General features: G+C 46.9%; 1 protein-coding gene across 1 annotated transcript; it reads left to right on the top strand.

The window, feature by feature from the left end:
- Positions 1-275: 275 nt before the first annotated feature.
- Positions 276-18,166, top strand: PNPLA2 (patatin like domain 2, triacylglycerol lipase). Its single transcript, NM_001323228.1, is given in 9 exon segments — positions 276-476; positions 11,025-11,257; positions 11,429-11,494; positions 14,756-14,965; positions 15,080-15,140; positions 16,153-16,323; positions 16,745-16,877; positions 17,549-17,671; positions 17,895-18,166. Coding segments are annotated over 9 exon segments (1,449 nt in total). The 5' UTR covers positions 276-289; the 3' UTR covers positions 18,160-18,166.
- The last annotated feature ends 4,140 nt before the right edge of the window (positions 18,167-22,306 follow it).

Here is a 22,306-nt window from a genome sequence, read left to right as displayed (position 1 = left end):
CTTTACTTGGAAAACGGGGTGAAAGCCACTTATACTGAGGGCAGCCTGGGCCTGTGGAGGGGCCGAGCTGAGGGGCGGCGATGTCGCCGCCCCTCAGCTCGGCCCCTCCGCAGGCCGGAGGCGGAGCTCTGTGCCGGGCCGCCCCATATAAGCACGGCAGCGGAGTGGCTGCCGGCAGTTCCCTCCCCTCCGGTAATCGCAGTTCCTCTCGTTCTCTCAGTCCGCCCGCTGCCGGGCGGTGGGATGTGAGCGGGGCCTTTCGGCGTCCCCTGCTTTTCTACGTTAGGCCATGTTCCCTTTGGACTCCGCTTGGAACATCTCGTTCGCCGGCTGCGGCTTCCTCGGGGTCTACCATATCGGTGTAGCCAGCTGCCTCCAGGAACATGCCCCTTTTCTCGTTGCCAACGCCCGGAAGGTGTACGGGGCCTCGGCCGGAGCGCTCACCGCCACCGCCCTCGTCAGCGGCGCCTGCCTCGGTAAGTGTCTGTGGAAGCGTTGGGTGGGGGGGTAGGTGTAAAATCGCAATAGGGTTTGCTGTACTTGAAGCTTTTCCTGTTTATTTTGAGAGTAGACATCGCAGGAAAGCATCTCGAACGCGGTGTGAGGGAAGCAGATGTGTCTATTTATTCTTAATGCTTGTCGGTAGAGAAACAACTGAAACCAACGTGAGCTAAGTGAAACCAGAGCTGTTGGCCTCTTGAAGTCATCTGTGCTCTCTCCAGGGCACTCCCTGTTCTCTGGGGACAGATTGAGTTCTGAAACGTCACCTTCGTGCAGCTAAAAGTTATCGTCTTCTGTGTGGCCAGACTTGAACTTTTCCCCCTTAAATTATGTTTACAGCAGCGACCAATGGAGTGTGGCTGTTGCTCCTGGAGCACACTGGGAGCTCGAAGCCCAGCCTGGATTTTCTAAGGCTGTTGTGCTGCGGTGTCAGGCTTTCTCAGGGGTGAGGAAATAGGTATCTTCTAACCCCGTCTGTTGGGGTCCCATTGCTGGAAGCTGCTGGGATTTAGTTGTTCTGCTTGCGGTGCTGAGGTGACTGCACAGCCAGCTCCTGAGCCTCTGTTAAACTGGCAGAGGTGTGGCACCCACATGAGACAGGCTGAAGGCACTACCCAAACCCTTTGGCTCAGACATCATTACAGGGCTGAGCAAGTCTCTTATCTTGTCTGCCTTGTTTTTGCTATTTATATATCCAGAGCATCCACAACCTCCCAGAGGGTAACACCCAGTTACTTGTCTCGTTCCCTTTGAGGTGTAAAGATGGGCATGAGAACAGGGACTGAATAGGGGGCCATTTTTAGGTAATGTTTGCTCCTCTCGCTGCAGATTTGGATATGGCTACTCAAGTTATGTCTCAAGTTTGAGTGCTCTTGGGCATTTTATATCTTTTTCTTTTTAGCTTTGCCTGTGGCTGGTGTGTGTCTTATATAAAGAACCGGTGACTTCTGAAAGTAAAAGCAGATGATGGGATACCCAGTTGGGTCCTGGTATTGCTGCACTTTGTCCCTGTCATAAGCCGTTCTGACAGTACAGATTGCAGGCTGAGGTCCAGAGGTTGGGGTTGAGCTCATAGGGAAGAAGGGGGCAGAGGGGGAAAAGAAGTTACAGGTGCAAAGTGTTCTAGGAGAGCAGTTTTTCCTCTTTTGGAGGGTCCTGAGTGTGTGTTTGTGCAACTGGTTTCTCCCAGAGAGAAACCGCAGTAGCCTGTGGGCTTTTTAAAGCTCATGGCAAATCCTGCTTTGTGCTGTCTAATGTGCTGCCAATTGATTTGGAGCACTAAGTAGCATCCCTGGATGGATGGCAAGCAGGAGTCTCGCTTATTTGGCTGCGTGTAGATAAGGGTTAGTGCTTTGCTGTGTCTGTACTTGGTTGTGAACTTAATGCAAAGAAATACTTTCAGAGGAGGAGTGGGAAAGAACTTTTCCTTTAGCATTTTTTCAAGTTTCTATCAATTGAGACCCTGTCCAGAGAAAACAGAAACTGTCCTGCCCTTCAGGGTCTATGATCCCACTTTGTTTTTTATCCGGTCTTTCTCTTCTGCTCTCTGTGCCAGTCTTGCCTTTCAGCTGATTCTGCCTTCTCCCTGATTTGGGAGCACTCTGCTGTCATTTGCACGTGGCAGTAAGGCTCTGCTGTGGGCAAACACTGCAGTGAATGCCCTTGCCAAATACTCTGCGACCTTGGTCGCTCAGCATGGGCTTTGAAGGCACGTTTGAGCACAGCAAGCAAAGGAATGCTGCACATGAGTATTAGGTAGGCAGAGGACCTTATTTTGAAATAAGAGACTAAGATGTATTAATAGTCTGCTGTGACCTCACCTAGCTCATGTTAAGCACTTCACTATTAGTTGTGGGGGACTTGTAATTCTTCAGGCCTATGCCCATGGCATTGATCTGTGTTTGAAGTGTTCTCTCCAGCTTTGACATCATTGTTTTCGCTGTCAGGAAAATGCATTGTTTTCTCCACTGGAATAATCTGTGTGGATGTTGCAGTTTATTGGGCAGCCTCCCATGTTTATAAGCGTGTTTGTTTTATAGTCCAGAGGCTTTTCTGGGACATGGGCTTCTGTCGAGCCTGCTGCTTCTTCTGGGGCTGTTGGAACCCAGCATGCTAAGAAGTGCACCTATATTGGCCAAGCAAGAAAGAATTCCTTTCCTGTTGGTTTTGTGGTCTCCTTCTTACGTCTATGCCACATCCTGCAACTTTTCACAAACCTGGAGCTTATGTTTATGATAAAACCTGAAGTTGGGGGGCCTGGATGAGTAGAATTGGCTCATGAGATGCAACGGGACAGTACTTTTCCAGTCACTAGTAATGCTAAAATACAGTTCATGTTGGGTTCCAAAATCTTTCATGAGAGGGTAGGGAGATATATTTTTGTGAAGGGCCTGGAATGATCTCACTTCATTGTGCTGCATGGGATTTGGTGTGCCTGCTTTGGAGGCATAATGCCTGGTGTGAATTATGGGATGCAAACCTGTAATCACTGAAAAGCTGTTTTTGAGCTGATGCTTAGGCCCTAGACTGTGCTTGTGATGCCTGTGACTCAGAGTTAACCACCAGCATCTCTACTGTGCAGCACGTGAGTATTGTCCTGTACCAGGGCAGGGGGGGAGAGCTGCTGAACTGTGCCTCTCTTGTGGCAGAAGAGGTGGATTCTGCTGTCAGAGGCAAAGCTGTCTGTCAAGCCCCCATCTGAGGGAGTTAGGCATGAATGTGAATCAGCCAGCAGTGTCAGTAAAAATAGTAAAGCCAGCCGAGGGGATGCTTCTGGTACAGAGCATGCAGAAAGGAGCGTGCATCTGCTGGATAGAGCAGCATTGATTGAGATGCTCTTAAAGAACTTTTCAGAACAAAACTCCTGTTTGTTTGGGCTTGGTTTTGTTTTTCCCTTATATCTCAGTCAGGACTCTGTCCCAACCTTGTCCCATGGTGAAGTAATAGTTTGATGGTCAGGTTTGCCTGTCACTTGTCATCATATGACCACCAGGAAGCTGCGCTGCTGAACTGTAAGGACTTCTTCTATTGAGTAATGGAGGAAGGATGAGGAGGTTAACCCCTTCTGTTACCTTTCAAATGTGAACTGTGACAACATCTTTCATTCTGAAATGAACTCTTCTGCATGCAAAGGCTTAAAGGCTGATCATGGAGGTTATTTTCTGTGTGTGGAATCGAACATCAAATCCCAGATTGAGGAAAAGAAATCAGCTTAGTTTCTAATGAATCCTCAGAGCAGTGCCGGTTTGTGCTGGCCGGAGCATGAATCATGAAGTTTATTTTGGGGGAAGTGTGTTTGATGCTTCTTAATGGCTGTTGGATGGGATCTGTAGGTACGAGAGGGAGACCTCCACAGTGCATGGGAGTCAAAACCCAAGTCCCTTTGTGTATCTCCTGCAAAGGCCTAAGCTGGGAAGCAAGTTCCACTGAGCTCAGCACCCCCAGTCCAGTCAATTGAAGAAGAGAGACACATATGGAGATGCAGACCTAATTCCCCACGGTTTCCACTGTGCCTTCCATGAAGTGGGGGTGAAGCATTCACTGGCATTCATTCTGTCTGCCATATCCTCTGAGGCTATTTTCCAGTCTCTTGTCTATGCTGTACTTAAGTTTGTTCTCAGAAGAATTAATCCTCTTCCTCCTGATACGCTGCAGGTTCTTTGGGTGGACCCGTAGGTTTCGGAAGCCTTAGCGTTTAAAGGATTTAGTAACACTTTCACACCGGAGGCTCTGGCAATGTCTCTGTACTTCTCCTTGTGGATTATCTAGTTTGCAGTCCTGAGGCAGAGGTGGCAGCTGGTGTAAATGGATCAAGGATCCCTTAGCATATGTTAATTATAAGACTTGTTGTTGATGGCTTATTTGAATGCTGTTGATTCAGGGCTGGGCCCGGTGAGAAAGTTGTTTTGGCGTCTAATTCAGCAGGGTGTGTGTGGATTCATCCTGTCCAAGTTATGTCATGCGTGGAGAAAGTTAAGAGCCCTGTTGTGGAGTACGGGGGAGTTGTATCACTTTACCTCGCCCAGTGGTGTTATATAGTGGGGCTGGTTAAAAACGTATTGATGGAAACTAAGTGGCCATTAAACCACTTGCCGTGCTTCTGCATGTAGAAATGTTTGGTGTATGTGAGCTTCAGGTGGACATTGCTGTGTCTGTCTTGCTGCCTTCCTTGATTCTGCACTCTGAGCTTTGCAGGAAGGTTTGTGCAGGGGCCCATCGCTCAGAAGGGTCAGTGCAACCCACTGTAGGTGATTCCTGCCCTGCTCACAACCTGAGTCATCTCGATGCTGTTGGGGGGAGCTGCTGCTGACATCTATGGAAGAAAGGTATGTCCATCCCCAGACATTCTTGTCATGGAATGCGGTCTGCCTTGTGATCTGCCTGACATTGCTTCCTCAGTAACCTTCATCACAACGAGATCCCTTCTGAAGAGTGCTTTGGAGCGAGGCTTCTTGTTGCCGCTGTCTTGCTCGTAACCTGCTCCACTCGTCTCTACAGGGAAAAATTAGGGGTGTAAAGTGACACCGAACATGTCAGTGTGGGACAGAAGGGCAAAGCGGGCACAGTGAGCAGCCTGCATGGAGCTGTGTGGGGAGGTACTTGGCATGGGGTGGAGCAGCTGGCTAACAATGCAAACATGTGGGAGCTGGTCACGATGCAGGCCAGGAGCCAGGAGTGGAATTCAGAGCCATTTCTCTCATTTTCTGCCAGGGCTCAACATGCTCTAGCAGCCACGTGAGTGTACAGTGAGAAGGGACAGGGAGAAGGGAGTAAGGCTGCCCTTTGAGTGGCAGAGCCTGCCCACAGGAGAGCACTCAGCAGGGGTTAGACTGAACACCTCCAAAAGCTGTATATAGACCTGGATAGTGATCTGCATTGCTTTGGTGTTGGTGAACCAGCTCGTGCATGGTAATGTAAAGCAAAGCTGGAGTGGAAGCTATTTCTTCAGGCTCTAGAAATAAAATATAAAACCGTTCCCTCTGCTTTTGATCTTCATGGATCAGCAGTGCAGATATTTAGCAAGGCAAGTTGGCTGAACCTTGCTGGCATGAAGCAGCAGGAAAATCCAAGAAGTTTCTCTACTGTCATGTAGCACTGCTCTCTTCCCTTCCACAGCATCTTATTTCTAATGCCTCTTCTGCTGTCGAGTGGAAATAGTGTGCTAGATCCTGAGGTCTGTGCTGCTCATCTGCTGACAGACCCTGAAAAGTGAGTGTGGTGTATAATGTGCTGGGGAGTGATACTTGCTCCTTCTGCAGTAATTCCTGTTCAGGATAACAACCACTGGATGCTTTGTGGTAGTAGTTTTCATGAGGATATATAAAGCAAGATGTTCCACTTTGGAGTTTGGCTTGCCTATGGTCCTGAGCAACTTTTCTCTTTCATGTGAAAGCCCTGAGCAGAAATGCATTATTAACCCTTGTATTAGAGAATTACAGTGGAATAAAATAGGCCAGTGGGAGCTCCCTGTTGTGATTGTGCCACTCAGTAATCCTGGCTGTCTGCCTGACCTGAGCTGCCTCTGGGCTTTCCTATTGATTGTTTCCCCATAGAAGCTCCAGTGTTTTCTGCTTTTCATTGCCAAGGCAAATGCTGCAGTCCTGTGTCTGCAGGAACTAAATGAGCTTTGGTTTGCAGGATGTCTGCTAGTTGGTGAGACTTTGCTGTGTCAACATCAGTGCCAGTGCAGTGGGACAAAGCACATGCAAAATTTCTTGTCATCTGCCTCCCATATCCAGGGTGTGACAGTAGTGCTGGTTTATTTGTCAGCTGGTGCACAAAAAATAGCTGTTTCTCTTAAGGGAGGAAATGGACTCCTTCTGTTTGGGGCTTATTTTGATAAATACAGAAAATCCCTCTGTTTTTTTCCCCCCGAGTTTTACTTGAAGTGAACAGGCGTGTTAATGAGAGGCTTGTGCATCTGAAGCAGTTGCAGCTGACCTGGATTTACTTAGCTGTCCTGCTGCAGGCTGTACCTTGGCACTGTTTGTAGACTTAGCAATGCTTAGCTATGAATATCTGGGCCAGAAACCGTGGGATAAGCCCTTCCTTCATCATCTACCTCTGGCTGCAAGAGCTGGCTCTACTTGAAAAGCTGTCTTCGTGTCTCCACTTGCCCTACCCATAAGGTGAGAATGTTCCTTCCATAGTCTCAGAGGGATCCCTAGGAGTTTCTCTAGTATGGCATGAATCGGTGCCTCTTACTCTTGAGCAAAGGGAGGGAGAGCATTAATTGTGGCCAGGTTTTCTAAGGAATTTCACTTGCAAAAGAATTCTCTTGTTGAGTTCTGTAGGTAAATCCCCAATAGGAAGGGTTCCCTGCCAGTTGTATGACTGGGTTTGCCTCAGACTGGCCAAGGACGCGTTGTGAGGGCAGTTGAGTCTACTGCCTCTGCCTTGTCAGAAACAAAAGCTCCTTCTTGGGTCTCTTATCTGGATCTAATTCGTTAGAGCTGCTTCTTATCTGATGGCAAAATAGTAGATAGAGGAACGAGTGAGAACCTTGAATATAAGTAGCAAATATAACTAGGATCAACACAAATTAGGGAAGTCACAGGAGAACAGCTTGTTCTGGTACATGATGTTTCTCAATATTATTATGGGAAGATGTGCACAGATGTGACAAGAACTGCTGCCTTTAAAGGTTACGGTGCTAGCTGCTTTCTTCCAGCCTTAAGTATTTAAAGGATGGTTCTACTTTGTGTTAATTAGTGGGATAGATACAACTTCTGTAAGTAAGGGATAGTTCCCACCACCACCGATGCTTTTAGGATTTCAGCCTGCAATTGAGGCTCTGTCTCCAGCTGTAGGATGCGCACCACCTGAAAACATAAGGGCAGACCCTAAGATAGTGTTCTTATTTTCTGCTGGCATTAATTTATCTTTTTCATCCCCTCCTTCCCCTGACCCTCTTTGACATCTTCCATGTATTGCTGATGGGCACAATGAGAACCTGACTACCCAGGTTGGCCTTCTTTCAGCCCATATGAAGGTCCACCTGGTTCTTGTTCTCTCGGGGCAGTGGGTAGAAACCAGTTTGCTTCAACACGAAGCTCATCCACGCAGTGAGGATCTTTCACAAACCGACATCACTGCCCACAAGAACTAGAGTTGTCCTTAGATCACCACTATGTTGCTATTTGCTCTTCCTTTTGCTGAGCAAATGGGCATTGAGAGGAAATATCTGATAAAATTATCTCAGTTAATTATTTCCTAGTGGTCAGTTTGCAGACTTGTGGTTTAACATCCCCTGCTTACAGCTTAATGTTGGAGGAGTGCCATAAGCACCTGCACTTTCTGCTAATTCCTTTCAGAGCTTTAAGTGTCTGTCCACACCGGAGCCTCTGCTGAGAAATAGGACAGAGGAGAGAGGAGTGGTGCCTTGCTGATGTGTAGGAAGACATCTGAGTTCTTGTTGTGGCTGGATACAGCACAGGTTTAGCAAGAACCTTTTGGTGCTGCACAATTCCCTGCCTGCTCTGTAAGTCCACACAAGGTACGGCATCTGCAGTCTGGGCTGTGAATTCCCTGCGTGTGCTTTTTAGCAGCAGGAATGAGGATGTGTTCCCTGTATCTGCGCTGCACCTGGCCATGCTGTCCTCTATTCTCCATCCCTATTTGAAAGACTTTCAGCTCGCATCCTGTTTACCGCTGGTTTAGCCAGGGAGCAGGAATGTCCCTGGCACATGGGATGAACTTTGTACTGATGTGGAGCTCTTCCAGAAGGAGCTTCTCATCAGAATGCCCAGAATGCCCCTCTGCCTCTTCAGCTCCTATTTTTGTTTCTTTCTTAAGCTCTTTTTTTTTCCACATGAAATACTTTGTGGGTCATCTGCCCTTTTGGTGCCTGGAAAATAGATATCGGTGTGATCTGATGTCAGCAGGCAGGCGTCACTGTGCCCTTGGTGCTAAAGCTCTGCTGCTCCAGAGGTCAGAAGAGGCCCTTTGCTCACCTTCTCCCATAGCAACCGACACCCCACACTGCATCCCATGGGAGGTGCTGCAGGGTGTTTAAATCTTGCAATAGCCTCATCTACATGTGTCACACGGAGCTGAAGTAGCCTTTGCCTCAGATTTCACAGCTCCTCTTAGTGGTGTTTCCTGCAACATCACCTTTATTTAGTGAATAAAAACCTATCGAAGACTTTTCAGTGTGGACTGGAATCAGCACTGGGCGGTAAGAGCGGTTCGTTTGTGGCTGACCCCTGCAGGGTTTCTTTCTCTGCTACCTCTCATTCAGCTGTTTCTCCCTCTGGCAGACTATTTTAATCCCATCCCTACCACAAAAAGTTGTTCCAGGAAAACCAGCTCAAATTCTGCTCACGCTCTCACCTCTTCTTTCTCCTCCCATACTAGTTTCCAAGAGGGCTTGTCATCTGTTGTAGATTTAGCGACGTAAACCTGACCCCTTGGCTGAACCCTCAGCTGGCCTCATTTCCAGGAAAACTGGTGGTGCTGCAGATCACACTGTGCCTTTCTCAGCCTTCTGAGCTATTCTGCATTCGGTCATTCAGTTTTGCTGTTAGGGAGCTAACAAGTCCAACGGGATCACAACTGCCCTTAAGCTGAAATACCTGAGAAGTTGCTTCTTACAAACTGTCTATATGCACGTGTTAAAAACACCAAATACCCAAGAAATTAAAGAAATGAAATTGCTGGCTGGCAGTTAATTCTCATTCTGTCCTGTTTTCCATTTCCCTCCCGCCCCACTTGGCTGTGTGATGGTGGTTGAGCAGGTATCTGCAACTGAAGTTGTTCTTCAGATGTTGAGACAGGCTGTTTCCTGGCATGTTTAGGATTTCACAGTGTTCTTCAGCAACTTCCAGCTGAGCTTTTTGCTCAGATATTAGTCATAAGCTCCATTTTATTATGGTTTTTTTCAGTATCGCTGTCAAATCTTTCTGCAGGTGAGATTCCAGCTCTGAAGGCACATTTCTTTAAGCACCAGGTCTCAGTGCAGCTGAGTTTCCAAGGATCATGTGGCCAAGGTGCCAGACTGGAATTCTTTCATTCTTTTTGGCTCTGTTGCACGTTCTCTGTTCACCCCGTCAGATGCAAAAGACTGGTAGGGATCGAGTGCTAATGTCATGGTGCTCCTAAGCCAGCCCCACAGAAACCAGTTTACTTTGTGTTGGGAATGGACTTGAACCACGCAGCTACTATCTGGAACAGGCTGTGCTCAGTGGCTTACTGCTAATCGAGTAAGTAAGATCAGAATTAGGCTGCTAAACGTTACTTTAGGAAAGAGCAGAAGATTGGGATTATAGTGCTAAAAATTGCTTCAAAGTAGGGAACTTGGATTTTCTGCTAAGTTGCTACCTCACATTACCTAAATCCTGACCCCAGAGTTTCTGGTCATGGTCAAGGGTCTCATTCAGAGCTTGTTTGAGCTACTGGTGTTGCTGGCTTTCCTACGCACAAAATCACGTTCCCAGGCTGTGTTAAGGGAGAACATGTTGCTGGCACACGTGTATTGCAAAAGAATGGGATGTGTCAATATAGTGTTGACGGTGTTGTTTCCCTTATCTCGATTTATTAACCTGGGTCTAACTTGGCTATGGTTGCGGGGTTGGGGAGGGAAGACAGCAAAACAGAGAGGTCTAAAGCCAATAAAGTTGGCTTGAACTGATAGCAGCTTCCATCTTTGTCCAATAACCAGATCTCAGTTTGATTGTAGGGAAGATTTGTGAAATCATGGCTGTTTTCCTTCTGTTTCTGCGATTCTTCCCTTTGTACTCTTCTCATATAAATCAGCGCTGTATCTCAGGAGTGCAGTGATTTGCCTTGTACTCAGAGCAGTGCTTTGAATCTCGTTGTGACTAGGAGATGCACGGGGAGGCGTCTGGAAGTGTGTGCAGAGGGCAGTGTGCTGGGTGGGGACGGTTTGGCTGCTTGTGTTGGTGGTTTTGTTTTGTCCTTTCCCTTCTTTCCTGCTGCAGAGCTGTGATACTCTTGCCAGATTGGGCTCCCAGTGACCATGAGATAATGGGTTTAGCAGCTGCCTTTGCTTCTCTGCAGATGAGCTGCTTTCTCTTCTGTAAACCCAGCTGGGTCACTGAGGGAAAGTGTAAAGCACACATGCCTTTGTGAATCCTGCTTTCCCACAGGGCCTGTTTCTAGTGCTGTGAAGTAGGACACAGAAGAGACGGGGCACCATATCCACTTCAGATAGCTCTAAATAGCTGATTGCCTAAAGAAGCATAGTGTACGTTTTGCTCACCTGGAACTGCATTGCCAGCAGAGCTGTAATGATGGATCACTTGGAAAGAAGTGATATTCCAGTTTGCCTATAAGCAAAAGTGCCAGTAGATCGTGTTTTTCATGTCAGGAAAAAAGGGTGTTTTGGAGCTGATTCAGCCATAAGCTCAACTGCAACAACAAAGCCCCAAAATAACCTCATTTTCTGTGTTAGTCAGTAGGGAGAAACTTCAGAGCAAGGCTGTGAATGAAGGATTTCTATATTTTATTTTTTGAAAAAGGCTGATTTCTTGCTACCATTTCATGGTGTGTGTTTCTCATTACAGGTGAGGCTGGCGCCAGCATCATTCGAGTGTCTAAAGAAGCACGAAAGAGGTTCCTGGGTCCGCTTCACCCCTCTTTCAACCTGGTGAAGATCATTCGGCTCTGCCTGTACAAGACTGTGCCAGACAATGGGCATGAGGTGGCGGCAGGACGGTTGGGTATTTCCCTCACACGAGTGTCTGATGGAGAGAACGTCATACTGTCAGACTTCCATTCCAAAGAGGAGCTGATCCAGGTGACTTGAGGCTTATTGCAGGGGGCTGGGCAAGAACTGCAGACTGTTTTGCTTCGTATTTGTCTCCAAATGTCTTTCTTAATGTAGTATAGTTCTCAGCGTGCCCATGTGGTACTCTAATTCAGTAGGTTTTGATATCATATTGATGTGCTGGATCTCTTTCTTCCTCAGGCCTGTGTCTGCAGCACCTTTATCCCTGTCTACTGTGGGCTGATACCTCCAACCTTGCGTGGAGTGGTAAGGCTCTTAAAATATTTCTTTATTAAATTATGTACTAATGAATAAGACAATAAATTCTGATACTCAGTTTGGGCAATCCAACTGCCTGTTACCTGGCAGCAATTATCCTGAAGAAGCATGAGAAATTCCCAAATAAACAGTGTTAGCAATGGGTATGCCTTGTTTTCAGGTCCTGCAGTTGGCTAAATTGTCTGGCTGACGTAACTTAAGTGCTGGCTGATTTAGTAGGTTTAGTATATAGTTATCCAGGTTCCTTGGTGAAACTCTCCAGCGCTGAGGCTCTAACCCACTGTTCAAGTGGAAAGAACTTTGTTCCAAGGTAGAAACTATGTGTTTTTTTCCTACAAGCCTCCTTTGAAGAGTTTTAACCACTAGTGTTGTTAGCAGGCCGCTTTTCCATGGCATTCTTCATGTCCTTCCTCTGAGAATGTTTTATCTACAAGTGCTCTTTTTAGTTTCCTGTCCAAGAAAGTGTCTAGAGCAGTTTTTCCCTTTTGTATGTTCGTGTTAGAAATGAAAATGCTTCAAAGCTGCACAGGGCTGGAGAATCTTTGTATATAGCAGCAATGCTTAAGGGCCTCAGCTGAGCTTGGACTTCCATTGTGCTGTATGAGGTAATGCACATGAAAAGGCTGCCTGTTTACAATGTAACCAGCTGAAAGGAAGAGTTGCCGTTCAAGACATCTGCCTGTCTTGCCTTCCCTCAAATGAGCTGATCGGGATGCCTCGGTGTGACAGGGCATCAAATCTGTTAAGCCTCCTACAAGTGAGGTCAGTTTTGTTCCCACATAATATACAACTAGACTGTTTTTGTATTGTGCAAGTATGTTGAGCGGAGCAACGATCTAGAAATGTTCGATGTCTAGCCCTTCAAAGAAGCGACAGGATCGTGCTGGTTTGGCATTTGCTCAACAGCTACAGTCTGGGTTTCTATCCCCCCAGCTGGTGGGAATGTAGCAGTGGCTCTTGCATAAGACCTGTTTGGTGTTATCCGAGGTGAGCCTGGCTCTAGCAAAAATCACAAAATTCCAAACCAATGTAGAGCAATCGGGTTATGAAATTAGCAGCTGCCCTGCTGTACCAGGGAGTGAATTCTTTTGTGAAGTTTCCATGTGGGGAAAACAAGGGGCTGGGGGAGGGTGAACATGGGTGTGGGATGAGATGAGGAAACTAATTTTTACCTCTTCCCCAGAAAGCAATGGGTCTTTCTGTCCTTGTAAGTCAGTATGGTGAGGTGAAAGGCTAAATTAGACTGGGGATGAACTTGGGAAAAGGCTTTGAAATGGGGCTGCGTGATTCCTAGCACAACTAATGACTGCATTTACCACAAAACAGAATGGCACGCCAACTCAACTCACAAGTACCTGTTTTTAAGGCAGTATGCCAGTGAAAATTACCGTGTCCTTACTGAATTCTTTCTTTTCCCTCCTGTCTTTTCAGTGTTCGCATTTTGTATCTCTAGCCTTCTTATGGGGGGGATGATGAAGATAGGTGAGAGGGAAAGAGAAATGAGTTTTTAAGTATTGAGAAACCAAAGGGCCAGTTGCTGACCTGAAAACGTGCTCTCTAGCTGTGACCTGTCTGTGGCACGAGGGTGAGGTGAAACCTTAAAAAGCGTAAAAGAGAGCAAGCTGTTGCTCTGGCTGAGTGCAGATCCCAGGGATGTGGAGGACTCGGTAAGAGAGTGGAGCTGGGGACCTCAGGAATGATCTCAGTCTGTGTTCTGTCCCCAAGAGCTGCTGTGTACACCTGCAGATAGGCTGAGGCCGCAGCCTATGGCACTGATGCTGCTTGTGGTTTTGTGAAAGGTTGAGGAGTGGTCAGCCTTGGATTGGCTGGAGGTTCAGGTAAATCCAAATAAGTGCTGGCTGACCTTGTGTAATAGACATGAATAGAGCTGCTTGCAGAATGGTGGACCAGAAGGTGGGGTCTGAATGTGTGTTCCTTGATTTCAAAGCAGGTGCTAGCTTTATTGTAGAGGTCTTTCTAATAACATCTGTTAGCTTCTGCTGCCACCTTCTGGAAAACTTATGTTTCTACATCCTTACCACAGGCTAGCGTAGTCTCAGTGAAAACACTCTTCTCCATCTTCTTTAGGCAAAGTGTTTCCAACAGGGTGCACGTGTCTTTGAGTTATATCTATCTCACCCTTCTGCCTTCTTGACTCTCCACACCCAGCTAATGGAGGAGCCACTAACCATGTCTGTCTTGATACCATGTTTGACCTGACATGGATGAAATGCTCCGTGCTGTGAGTTAACTGTGGTCTGTACAGACTACAACCGGAATTACAAGCTGCTTCTCTTGAACCTGTACACAGGTGTAGCACCAGGATTTATTTTTGCCCTCAAGAAACCCCCTGCTCAGTCCACACTGATCCTGTTGCTTGGTTGGGAGCTGAATTCCTCTAGATAGCTGCAACTCTCCTATAAAACTAATCATTCTCATTTTTATCAGAGGTACCCAAGAGTTCAAGTCTTGTTTCTGCAGGGATCTCAAGCTTGCTGCTCTCTCAACTTGACCAACGTCTCCATCTTCTGCATGTTGCTTGCTCTGCCAGAGACCTCTGATAGGGATTCTCTTGCTCATCTCCTTGTGCAATTATGATACATTAAAGAATACTTGGAGGACATATTGCTGGGTTTGTCCTTCCAACAAGGGGAATGCGGCTGTTTATAGTATGTATGTACAGAACGTTCTCTGATAAGAACTCCTGTTAGGAGCAAAACCTAAGTCCCTTGTACTCTGTTATCACACCAAAGCTAGCAGGTTATAAACGTGTACCCATGTGTTGGAATTGCTGCTTGATTAGCCTCCTAGCAACAAGTAACTGCTTTCCTTCTTAGTTAACAAACTGCGACAGTGGGGACCTGTGTTTGAGCTGCTTGTTTTGAACACAAGTAAAAATGTCTCACTATCACAGTGTGACGGCTTAGATCAGTTTGCACTGCAGGTGGTTGTTGGTGTCATACTGTCAAACTGAACAGAACCCAAACCCTGTGGCAGATGTAACTCAGCTGTCATACAAGTGAGTTATGCTTTTGTCATTGAATGCTTGTGGTCAAAACACTCTTTCCTAGGAGGAAAGGCACATAGCAAAAGGAGATGATAATCAGCACAGGTATGCTGTCACTACTTCCAATTCTTCCAGCTCTGGTGGATGTTGTTCATTCTCTCCCAGAGTTTTTGGCACATATGTGAGCAGGGACACACGATCAATTACAAGAATAAAGAGTGCTTCATTTGCCTTTATTTCAGAGATATGTTGATGGAGGAATTTCTGACAACCTGCCACGATATGAGCTGAAGAACACAATCACGGTGTCTCCGTTCTCAGGGGAGAGTGATATCTGCCCACGAGACAGTTCCACAAACATGCATGAGCTGAGAGTCACCAATACAAGCATCCAGTTCAACCTTCGCAACCTCTACCGCCTCTCGAAGGCCCTCTTTCCTCCAGAGCCACAGGTGAGATTCTTGGCAGTGTCAAAACTTGGGGAAAAAGCTAGATATTAACTGAGTGCTTGTTCTGTTCAGCTGAACAGCCTCCAAATGGATTGCTTTTGCTTACCTCTGCCACAGGTGCTGCGGGATATGTGCAAGCAGGGCTATCGGGATGCACTGCACTTCCTGAAGAAGAATGGTAAGGCACTGAGTGTTTGTGGGGTGTGCTGAATTGCCTCTTTGGTGCCAGGCTTCATGACCTAGCCCTGAGGTTATTTAGTGATGGGTGTAAAAGGTGGAAGAACAAAACTGATCAAGGAGAGTGTTTCAGATTTCTGAATAAATCTTTTTCACTTTTCACTAATAAGGATATTTTAGCTTTTTAGGAAGCAGAGACGGAGTAGATACCTTTTCATTGCAGTACAGAAGGACTGACTATTTTGAGGCAAGAGCAGTGGTGTTGGCACAACTGAGTGTTGAAGTTATGTAGCGTGTGCTTAGGGTTACGTCAGCAGAGATGTACTGCCATTTGGATTGTGAGCTGATAAGCCAGTGCCCTTCTACGTGCACATAGGGTAAGCCTAAGGGGGCAGAGCAGTGCAGAGTGTTGGCATGCCCTCAGCAGCCCCCAGGGCCTGGGGAGTGTGAGCGGATAAGCCAGTGCCCTTCTACGTGCACATAGGGTAAGCCTAATGGGGCAGAGCAGTGCAGGGTGCTGGCATGCCCTCAGCAGCCCCTAGGGCCTGGCAATTTATAGGCTTTGCCAGATTTGATGTTCCAGCCCTGGGCTTCCCTGCCTCCCTGAACTGCTATTTCAGGCTGAGGGTGTTTGATGCCACCTAGTGTCAATTAAGCAGACCAAACACATTTGTTTGCCTTGTGGTCTGTACCTGAGTAGGATAGGAGCAGTCATGCAGCTCTGTGGATTAAGCTGTGGGAGGGGAATGTGAATTGGTTGCTGGTGAAGTATGTAGCAACAAAACCCTATGAAAGGGCCTCTGTAACGTGTGGAGGGGAAACCTAAGAATTTCTGAGGGGGTAAAATGATGATGATGTTAAAGCAGTCGGTTTTCTTACACATTGTGGTAAGCATTACCAGAAATAAGAGACAGGGTATTATGTCCATCTGTCTGGGAGGTGGATGAAGAGTAATATTTTAGGTGCTAGGCAAGAAAGAGTAGCTAACTTGTATAATCTTAATCTCTTTTCAGGTCTCCTTCACCTTTATCGCCCGAGTCCTGGTCCTCTCCTTGCAATAGAAGCCCCTCCAGGTGAGAAGAAAGAGGAAGAAGAAGAAGCTGAGGACCAGATGGAGGAGAACACTGCTCTAGCTGTTGTTGAAGACCACATCTTTGAACACTTGCCTCCCAAACTGAACCAAGGTATGATCCAAAGGAAGAGAGCCCTGGTCATTTTTGTGTGCTGCCTGCTCTGTATCAGAGGTCTGCTGGGATGTGGGTCTTGCTTGTTGGTACCTGGGGATTGAACACCTGCTGGTGCTTAGATAAAATAAGGGCTTGGATATAAAGGTATGGAGGCTGAACTGGGAGAGGGTGCCTCATTTGACACCTCTACGCTGTAAGGCAAGGATAGGATCTTGATGCCTGTAACCTTCAGGAGCTCGATGAAACTACAAGTTGCTGTTCCTCATCTGTGCTCAGCATTGCTACCCTGAGCTAGACTTCATTTAAAAAGTGGAAGGTGAGGAGGGGAGACTCCCAGGATGGGTAATTTAATAGATACAGCAGAAAAAGGGGTAGACCCACGTGAGAGAGATTCAGCCATGTTCTTTTCTGTCTTCAGCTCTTTTGGAGGCTTGTGCTGAAAGAAGAGGTCTCTTGACTGGTATTAGCAACACGCTGCCTATACGCGTGGCCACTGCCATGATGGTCCCCTACATGCTGCCTCTGGAGTCTGCTGTTTCCTTCACTGTCAGGTGTGCCTTCAGCTGTTTTCTTTGGTGCTTTTGTATCCTGTTCAGCCAGGTTTTTGGTGTAGCTGGTGGAACATGAACAGAGAGAAAGCAGGATCCTTTCTAATACCGTAGTGCCAGAGTTCTTGGGGAAAGAGTTCATGCCACTCAACAGCCACGTGCAAAAATATTCCTACCTTTACATGTAATTTAGCTGCAGTCAGAACTTCCAGCTTGAAGTAAAGATTGCTACATGCTGAAATGATAAATTTCAGAGCCTGGAGAAAAGCTTCTGAACTGGAAGAGCTGAGTTGAAAATGAGAATCTCATGAGATGTGACCTCTCTGGAGTGAGAGGAGAGTGTTCCTGTTGCTTCCAGCTCTATGCTTACGCAGCTGGAAAGGCAGGTCTGTCAAATGTGTTCTTAGTACAAGAGAGCCTGTGGAAGGCTTCTGGAAGGAGATGGTTTGTGATAGAAAGACTTAGATTTGGAAAAAATAGATTGGGAAGGCACAGATGCCAAGTGTAAAGAGTAAGCTGCACTCTCACAGCTTCTCCCACATTTATGAATGGCAGTGTAAATGACTCGTACAGTAACTGCCATTAAAAACAATGAAACCATTCACAGGAGGCGAAACTGTTTTCTCCTGTCATTTGTGCAGTTCAACTAATGTTTGTCTCCTGTCTCTTTCCAGGTTGCTGGAATGGCTTCCAGATATCCCTGAGGATATTAGATGGATGAGGGAGCAGATAACTGAAATCTGCAACTACCTTGTGAAGAAAGCCAAGAAGAAACTGGGCAGTCATCTTTCAGCCAGGTATGGCTGTTGTCCTCCACAGCTCTGTCCTGTAGGGGATCACTCAATTTCCCTTTCTTCCTCTGACTTTTATGGAGCTCATGATCTGAATAACTGAGAGATGAGAAGGACTATGGCTGTACAGGCAGTTAGAGGTGGAATGGAAACAACCCTGTATTTCTGGAGCTCTAGTGACCTGTTTGAGTTGTCGCACGTACTAATTCTTTGCATGTCTGTCTTTCAGGCTTTACTATCACCTTGAGCTTGGAGGGCCCCAGAGCCTGCCAATTTCTCCAGCATCTCCTTGTGGTGAAGCAATACCTATGTGGATGAGAAGCAACCGTTCCCTGTCTGATGTCATGCTGAAGTGGGAGGAGTACCAGCGTCAGCTTATGATGGGCTTACTCTGCATCAACGTGGACATGCAGGCATCCCTCTTCCCTTGGGAAGGATTTCAGATCAAACTTCCACCTTTGGACTGTGCAAAAGAGTGCCTGCCCCTCTTCTGAGCCTACTGTGCTGGGGGGATGGGGATGGGTGGGAAGGGGAACAGATACAGAGTGAGACCAGTCTCATCCCTTGGCAGCAGGCTGCCCTGTGCTCATGAATATGCTGCAAAGGGGACTTCCCAGAATGGAGACTGGTGGAATTGTCTGTAGCCATATATTGCCCACTGGGCTGGGTAAGTAGTCTGTGTTAAAGGCACAGAGGCTGATCCCTTGCTCTAGACTTGTTGAGGCTTGGCCGTGGCCCATAGCCATGCTGATGCTGACCCAACTGGGCTATCCCAAATAATGCACTTTGAATTGCCGTTGGCTTTTCACCGCCAAATAATCAGGATGTAGATGACACTCTCAAGTTCACTTAGCATTTAGCTTCCTGTGGCTCTTAGAGCATATTAATCTGTTTTTTTCTCAAATCATCCAACATCTCTTAGGTCTTTGTGCCACTGAAAGATAAGTAGTTTCTTGCCAAACCAATGTTCCACATCTCCTTTTGACGTTATTCTTTGATGCCAGATCATTGTCCCATAACTGCTTCCCCACTGGAAGCCAGAGCTGGCCCTACTGCAGGCTGTACCGGGGCCACAGAAATGTAGGAAAGTAGTATATTTATCCTGGTTTATATTGTCGTGGACTCTCCCTGTGTAATTTCCATTGTGATAGAACTTTGGCAGCTTGAACTTAGAGTGTTAATTGTCATTGAGCTTATTTTAAAGCAGTAACTTAGGCTGAGTTTTTTTTCTTGCAGAGTTTGAAGCCTCGTTCTTGTCGTTGTGAATGGAATTAGTGGGGGGTCACACTGGAAAAGCTCAGCCCAACTATGTCAGGATCAGTTCAGCAGTTGATAGTTGGGAAGGAATGTGAAGTGCTTATAGGAAGTGAGATTGTATGGGTCATGTTATCTTTGGGAGATTGGTGGTAGAGTGTCACAGCAAGTTCTGGAACAGTGGCTGCCTTTGGCAGGGGTTGGACTTGACTCCTTAGGGGACCATGCAACGGAAGGAAATTCCAAGTGGGTGCCACGTAAGAGATCTCCTGTCAGGCTGGGACTTAACTCTTTTATTTGAGGATTTGGGATGAGAAAGATTCAGGTTTGCAGTTGTATCAGCCTCACAGTTTGCCTCTTGTGTTGTGGCTCATTGGTACAGCCATGCAGTTGCCTATAGCAGGAGCATGAGAAGTGGAAGTGAAATCGGGAGTGCTGGTGCATGTGCCAGCCTTCTTGGAACTGACTGTGCTTGTCTTGTCCCTTAAAAAGCTGGAGCAGGTTTGGGCTCTGCCTTATCAGTAGCAGTCTGCTTGTGACCTGCTGTGCAGAAACAAGCTCTCTGCTCTTCCCAAAATGAGATGTGGCTTCCTGTGGGGTTTGCATGTACTTAAGTCTTTGCACTGTGACGCAAAGCCAGCTCCTGGTATCTCTTTCTGCAGCACATCTTGCTGCACACCTCTCCTAGCACAAACATGCAACTGGCCAAAGCAAACTTATATCCTCTTTTCTAGAGAGGCTGATAAGCACCAGAGCACTTCTTCACCAGTGGCTGTTGCAATCTGGGAGGCAAGAGAGTGGGCAGCTGTGATGCTGATGCTGTCGGTGAGACACCAGTACAAATACTGACTTGTGGCTGAGAATATCACCCCACTGCCCTTCCTGAATGTAGCTTACCTTGTGTATTACAAGGGCCTGCATAGTTTATGAAGCAGGCCTGCACTTAGAGTCACATTTATTCTTAAGCTTCATGTAGTTAAGGCAACTAGGGTGTAGAGGAATCCCCGTGGGGGGGGTAAGAGAAAAAGAACATAGAGGATTCTGAAACCAGATTGGGAGTATGGGATTATAAAGCATATTGCTCTTGTATGTTTATTTTTTCTGAAGCTTGTGGGACAAGCTGAATGCCATAAGTGTAGTGAAGGTGAACCAGCAGCCAACTACTGTCGGTTCGTGAGAGCAGGATATGCTTGAGATAAGGTGTTTGTGATTTGGTGTGAGCGCTTATTGTTCTCCACTGCCCTGGGCTGCCTCCCTAGTTTGCTGAATGTGCATCTCCTGTCTCTAATGTACATGGAGCAATTGGTGAGAATGCGTAGCTGTTTAGTGGCATGAGATTAAAGCATTGCATCCAGAAGTCATGCATCTGTGAATGGTGAAGCCAGACAAGGAAGCCCTGTGCTTAGAGGCTTGGCTCTGCCTATTTGTGTTAACAGATGGGTGGAGGAAAATGATGCAACTATTTTTATTTTTTCCTTCTTCCTGGACTGGTAAAACCACTGACTGATTTATGTCAACCACTCAACTGAACCCAATTCTTTTGGCAATAGGACATGCTAAGAAATCGCAGCTTGGCACCCTCAGCCCCTGCTTTCCTCTTGCATCTCTTTCCTCTTCCTCACACCCAGCTAGGCTGCTGCCATTGTCTTCTAGTGCTCTGATCCAGAAGCTTTGCTGGTTCTGGTCCATACATTTCAACAGAGTAACTGCTGTGGCTGGTAAAAGGCCTGAATTTCATTCTGTTGTGCTTCATCTGTTTGTTAGAGAAGTCAGGATCCTGGACCAAAAGTTCATCTTGCAGCCCACATCTGAAATCCTTAGCATCTTCACTTGAACTCTACAAGAGTTTCAACCCTTGCACTTTCTGTTCTTTCACTTAAAGGGTCTGTGCATTCAGGAATCCATTTTCTTTTTCTCCTTCCTGGGATACAGATACAACTTGCTGTCTTTTAACAAGGCTAACGATCAACCTCTTGTGCATCTAACAGGTCCCTAACCTAATCTAGTAATCCAGTTTCCAACTTTGACTCCTCTTGAGAGAAGAGCTGTCACTTTTGCCAAAGTAGCTGTGGGAGAAACCCTGAAACTCCCTGCATGTGTTTGTGTCTGTTTTCCTTATGGGTCCATTTCTGCAAAGCGCATGGTAGGTGTGGGTGGCAGCGCTGTGTGTTGCCTGAGTTCGAGGGCCTTGCCAGCAGTTCTCCAGCTGTTTTCTCCTCTTCCCCTTAAAATGATGAGAGAATGGACCACCTTGTCTGGTCACCACACCAGCCAGTTACTTTGTGCCAAACACACCCTGTGCCTTCACAGCAGGTTCCAGCCTGCATCCCTGTGGTGTCTGCCTTTCTGAGTGCACCAGGACTTCTCTCTCTTCATCCTCCTTTCCCTCTTGCCCACCTGTGGGACATTTCTCTGCTCCCAGTCTGCAGGTCTGTCTGTAACCGCATCCATCCAGCTGTATGGCTGCACCTCAGCCCTCCTGCAAAGGGAGACTAGAAATGTAACTTGGACAGAAATACCTTTTTCTTATGAGGTTTTTCTGTTGCTCTGGGAAACAGCATCTAAAGCAGGCTCAAGCTAAATGCATCCTGGGACTCTGCTGTTGTCACTGAGAGTCAGAAGGCCCTGAGGCACCCCATGCATGTGGAAATCCTGTGGAAATCACTGGTATCAGAGCAGCAGCTTGACCAGCAATAGCACACGCAAGTGATGTTATTCACATAGCAATGTACTCAAGTAGTGTTCACGGTAATTTTGAAGTTACAGTATTAAACTGATGCTTTTTTTCCCCCCTCCCGTTTCCCCTTTTTCTAATGTTTTCTGGAGAGAAAAAAAAAAAAAAAAAAAAAAAAAAAGTATTTATTTTGGCAGAAATATATCTTCTAATAAAAACTTTCTCACTGTACTCAGCTGCCTGTGGGATGTTTGTTTTGCCCTTTAAAGGTATATTAACATGTTTGCTGGGCCCATCTCATTCAAAACCAGTAGATGTGGTGCCGTGGTGGTGGGTTTGGTGGGGAAGGGTTGGACTTAGATGATCTTAGCTGTCATTTCTAACCTTAACGGTGCTGTGATTGATCTCACAGGTGAAAGATGGGAACCCATGTGTTTCTGGTTGCTGAGAGGAGCTGGGCCAGGGCAGGTGCGTGGCACCTGTGGAAGGATGCCGTGCACATGCTCAAAAGGGAAAGTTTTCCTCCAGCCCTCGGCAGTCGCTTGAGGAACTGACCCGGGCCTGCCGCCTATTTCCTCATTCAGGAAACAGCTCATACTCAGCTGTTCCGAGCAGCGGCCGTTGCGCTGCAGCTCAGCGCCGTTAATCCGTGAAGTTTCTATCTCTGCCGCGATTTAGCCCGGCCTTGTGGCCGCCGTCTCACTCCGTTCGTA

The sequence above is a fragment of the Coturnix japonica genome, chromosome 5 (genome assembly GCF_054131305.1).
Source record: "Coturnix japonica strain WE chromosome 5, WE-NBRP24, whole genome shotgun sequence".
Taxonomy (NCBI): Eukaryota; Metazoa; Chordata; class Aves; order Galliformes; family Phasianidae; genus Coturnix; species Coturnix japonica.
This window is presented reverse-complemented; position numbering and strand designations above follow the sequence as displayed.